This window comes from Coregonus lavaretus (genome assembly GCF_964263955.1).
Source record: "Coregonus lavaretus genome assembly, contig: HAP1_SCAFFOLD_616, whole genome shotgun sequence".
Classification (NCBI taxonomy): Eukaryota; Metazoa; Chordata; class Actinopteri; order Salmoniformes; family Salmonidae; genus Coregonus; species Coregonus lavaretus.
In genome coordinates this window covers 115,804-119,186 of record NW_028162767.1, presented here as the reverse complement: position 1 = coordinate 119,186, position 3,383 = coordinate 115,804, and the positions used below count along the sequence as shown (strand labels likewise).

Below are 3,383 nucleotides of genomic sequence, written 5' to 3'. Positions count from 1 at the left end.
ACTCTCAAGAGCCTCACAAAGAATGTAATGGACCGTGGAATGTTTGCGCAAAGTAGCAAAATATGGAATTTATTCGTTTTCGAAAGCAAGTTATGAGATTTTATAACATGTTGTTATTTGTGTTGAGAACTCAAGGTTGGAATACATCCCATTTCAATTTCTGCCATTCCAGGATATTTTTAATGCGATAATGGAATTAATCAAATAAATGTCAATTAATTACATAAGCTTCAAAACAATCAAACACTCTCTTTCTTCTCTTGTCATCATGGCTAAAGAAATATTAGAAATATCAAGCAAGTCCTTGAGAACAGTAGATTGGGAAACTCCACCTATAGGCCATCAGTGTTGAATAATCCGGACATAATTTTAAGCACATGCTTACAAGTGACTATTTACTCCGTATATCACAATTATCACGTTTATTATCTGGTGATTAGGCCTATCCTATCTATCCAACGTTAACTGGATAGTTGGTCATTCAAATAAAATGCGACCATTGTTGGTCATAAATCCATTTCAACCGTTACGCACAGCTTCTTTCTGATGACCGTCACCGAGAGTGGAGTAAACATGTTGAATTTGCACCTTTTCAGTCTTAATCCAACGACAGCCACCGCACCAGGCAGACACGAAGGCCTATAACTACATAAAAACAACACTGTTTCCGAGATACTGCTGAGAAATAACTATCTTTATTTTAAAAAGGGGAAGAACCCTTAAAAAGCTGCATGAGAGGATTCGATTAATGTCACCGGTGTGGGTATAAAACAATGCCCCGGTTTGATCCCGGGTGTAACCGGAGTGGGGCTACCAGGCCCGGATCCCTTGCAATGAGCCCTGACATGTCGTGACCGCTGTCCCTTGGTGCGTTTGGGGCTGGGGAGAGGCGCTAAGCCCCCCAATGTTCCCCAAGTTCATGGTCATGAAGGGGTTAGCCGTGGTGGATGGGGGGAGAGTAGGGATACTGGTGTAAGTACAGCTGTAGTTGCTGTTGTATGCCGGGTTGTTGTACGTGTAGGCTGGGTATCCGTTATAACTATAGGGGTTCGACCCGTACGGAGCATTGTAGTTCTGAGTCCCGCCCAGACAGGGCTTCCCATCCCTGACCAGGACCGGCACCGCAACTCGTCTTGGCGGGGGAGGGTGGTGATGTCCTGCCAGCTCCAGGGACTTGTCCTGCCGCTGCCGCTTGCACTTGTACCGCCGGTTCTGGAACCAGATTTTGACCTGCGTGGAGGTGAGTTTGAGAGTGCTCGCCAGGTGTTCTCGTTCCGGAGCGGACAGGTACCGCTGCTGCTTGAAACGCCGCTCCAACTCGAACACCTGGGCTTGGGAGAAGAGGACCCGGGGTTTCCGTCTGGTTCTCTGCTTGGCCGGCCGCTCCGAGTCCCCCTGCCCGCTGTCCTCTCCCTCCAGCGGCTTGGACACCACGCCACAGCTCTCTGTGGTGTCAAGAGATGAGCATAAACAATTTGTAGGCTACTCTGAAAAATAGGAATATTGGCTTTTATAATGCAGTGTCCTGAAAAGTTCTCAAGCATATACTTTCAGTCGCCAAACGACTCAACCAGATTACGAGGGGGGGTGCGTAGGCGTTCTTTAATAGTTTATTGAAGTAGCCTATAAAAATACAACATATTTTTGTGTACATATATTTCATAATGTCTTTTATTTGAATGCGTATAGGCTACTACTTTAGTTTTACTGATATTAATGTGTAATTATTTTGTCAATCAGTATAGCCCTACCCTCCAAATAAAACTAAAAACCGTGACACTAAAACGTCTAATCCAAACTATTCAAAACGTGTATATTTCACGATAAATGAGTTTAGATAAATTATGTAAAAGAACAAGAGAGCACTATATAGTGAGAATTATTCATGGCTATATACAGCTGTCTAAAGGTATGACCATAAATCAAAACCAAAGACAACAATTATTCCACAATGTTTACTTTCACTTGGTTGCAGGCTAGGCCTACTCGGTGTCGTTTATTTTTAAGACTTCTTTACATTCATCCTATTCTATTGACCATAAAGTAGTTATAATCCAATAAAATTTGTTCGGCATAATTTAAACTAATGTATCAGTCTATTCAGCCCTTAGAATAAAGACAATAGCGTAATGAAAACATCTTTATACCCGTTGAGATATTTATTCTCCTGCCTAACTAAAATAATGTTTTATTTGTAAAAACATTCAACAAATCAGATACACGAGATTAATGAATTACTTAAAAATCTCCAGACCCATTTTGGATTAAAATGTAGTTTTGTCGAATTATAACAGGCCTCGTTCGTCTTTTCAAATCATAATACACTCACAAAACTCATGCGCCTAACATTTAGCCTAAAACAAATACATTTTCACATTCCGGAATAATTTATTGCTTTATCCTTACATTTTCTGGTTTTATATAGACAGTCGATGCAAACGATCATGAGTTTGTATATTGAGAGAGGCTATAATATAATCATTTATTCAAAGCGATGCTTTGTGTCCCTTTGTTCATACATAATTTCAGCAGAACAAAAAACTCATAATATTCATCATATTATTCTACTCACTGTTTTCCTGATCCTCCAGGTCTACCTCCAGCTTCGGGTCTGTCAGTTGGCCCAGCCCGGAATGGACGAACATCTCCGGGGACAGACTGGCCTCTCCATGCCGGTCCCGGGCCGCCAGAGAACTAATGTAAGCCATGTTGTCCTCCCCGTCCGAGAACCGAGGGCTGTTGACCGCTGAAGCAAGCATACAGGACGGTGGCGCCTGGAAATGCTGGGACTGGGTCTGCTGTTGCTGGGTCGAGTCCGGCTGTACTAAGTGTTGTTGGGTGTGGGACAGGTGTTGGATCTGTTGCGGGTCCAGATGTCGAGATTGGTGCTGTTGAGATCGCTGCTGCTGCTCTAGCTGCTCGAGTTTGAGAATATCCTTGACTGAGAACGGCGTGGAAGTGAGTGGGCTCGGGAGCATCATGCCATCGAGGTCCTGCTCGCGCGCATTAAGGAAATGGAACCCGCTGAGTAACATATGATACTATGTACCCCGTTTTAAAGAATCATTGATTTAGAGGCTCGGTAATCGGAGGTGCGCGCGCTAAACTGCTGGATATTCCACCTCATCCCCGGATGAAAAGAAACAAAGGTTTGGTTAGGCTTAGTCCTATAAGTGTGGCCTGGTTCTCCATAGGCTATAGACAAACCAGCAGTGCGGTGCGATCTTTTGACAGTTCAGTTCCTGTGTGTTTTTGTAACTGGAGTTGGGAGCAGGGCTGGGCGAAGCCCCTTGTCTCTTCCCGTGATGTCACTTGGTCTAGGTCTGGGGCGGGATGTATGAAACAGAAAGAAAGGGAAGGTGGTGAGAGGAGCCAGTGCGCGA

General features: G+C 44.0%; 1 protein-coding gene across 1 annotated transcript; it reads right to left on the bottom strand.

Moving 5' to 3' along the window:
* Nucleotides 1-810: 810 nt before the first annotated feature.
* Nucleotides 811-3,383, bottom strand: LOC311118894 (homeobox protein Nkx-2.5-like; the record flags this gene model as incomplete). The annotated part of the gene is made up of 2 exons (XM_084193656.1): nt 2,573-3,383; nt 811-1,445 (listed from the first exon to the last, which is right to left on the bottom strand). Exons 1-2 carry the CDS (start codon nt 3,033-3,035, stop codon nt 811-813), a joined length of 1,098 nt encoding a protein of 365 aa, XP_084049782.1. The 5' UTR covers nt 3,036-3,383.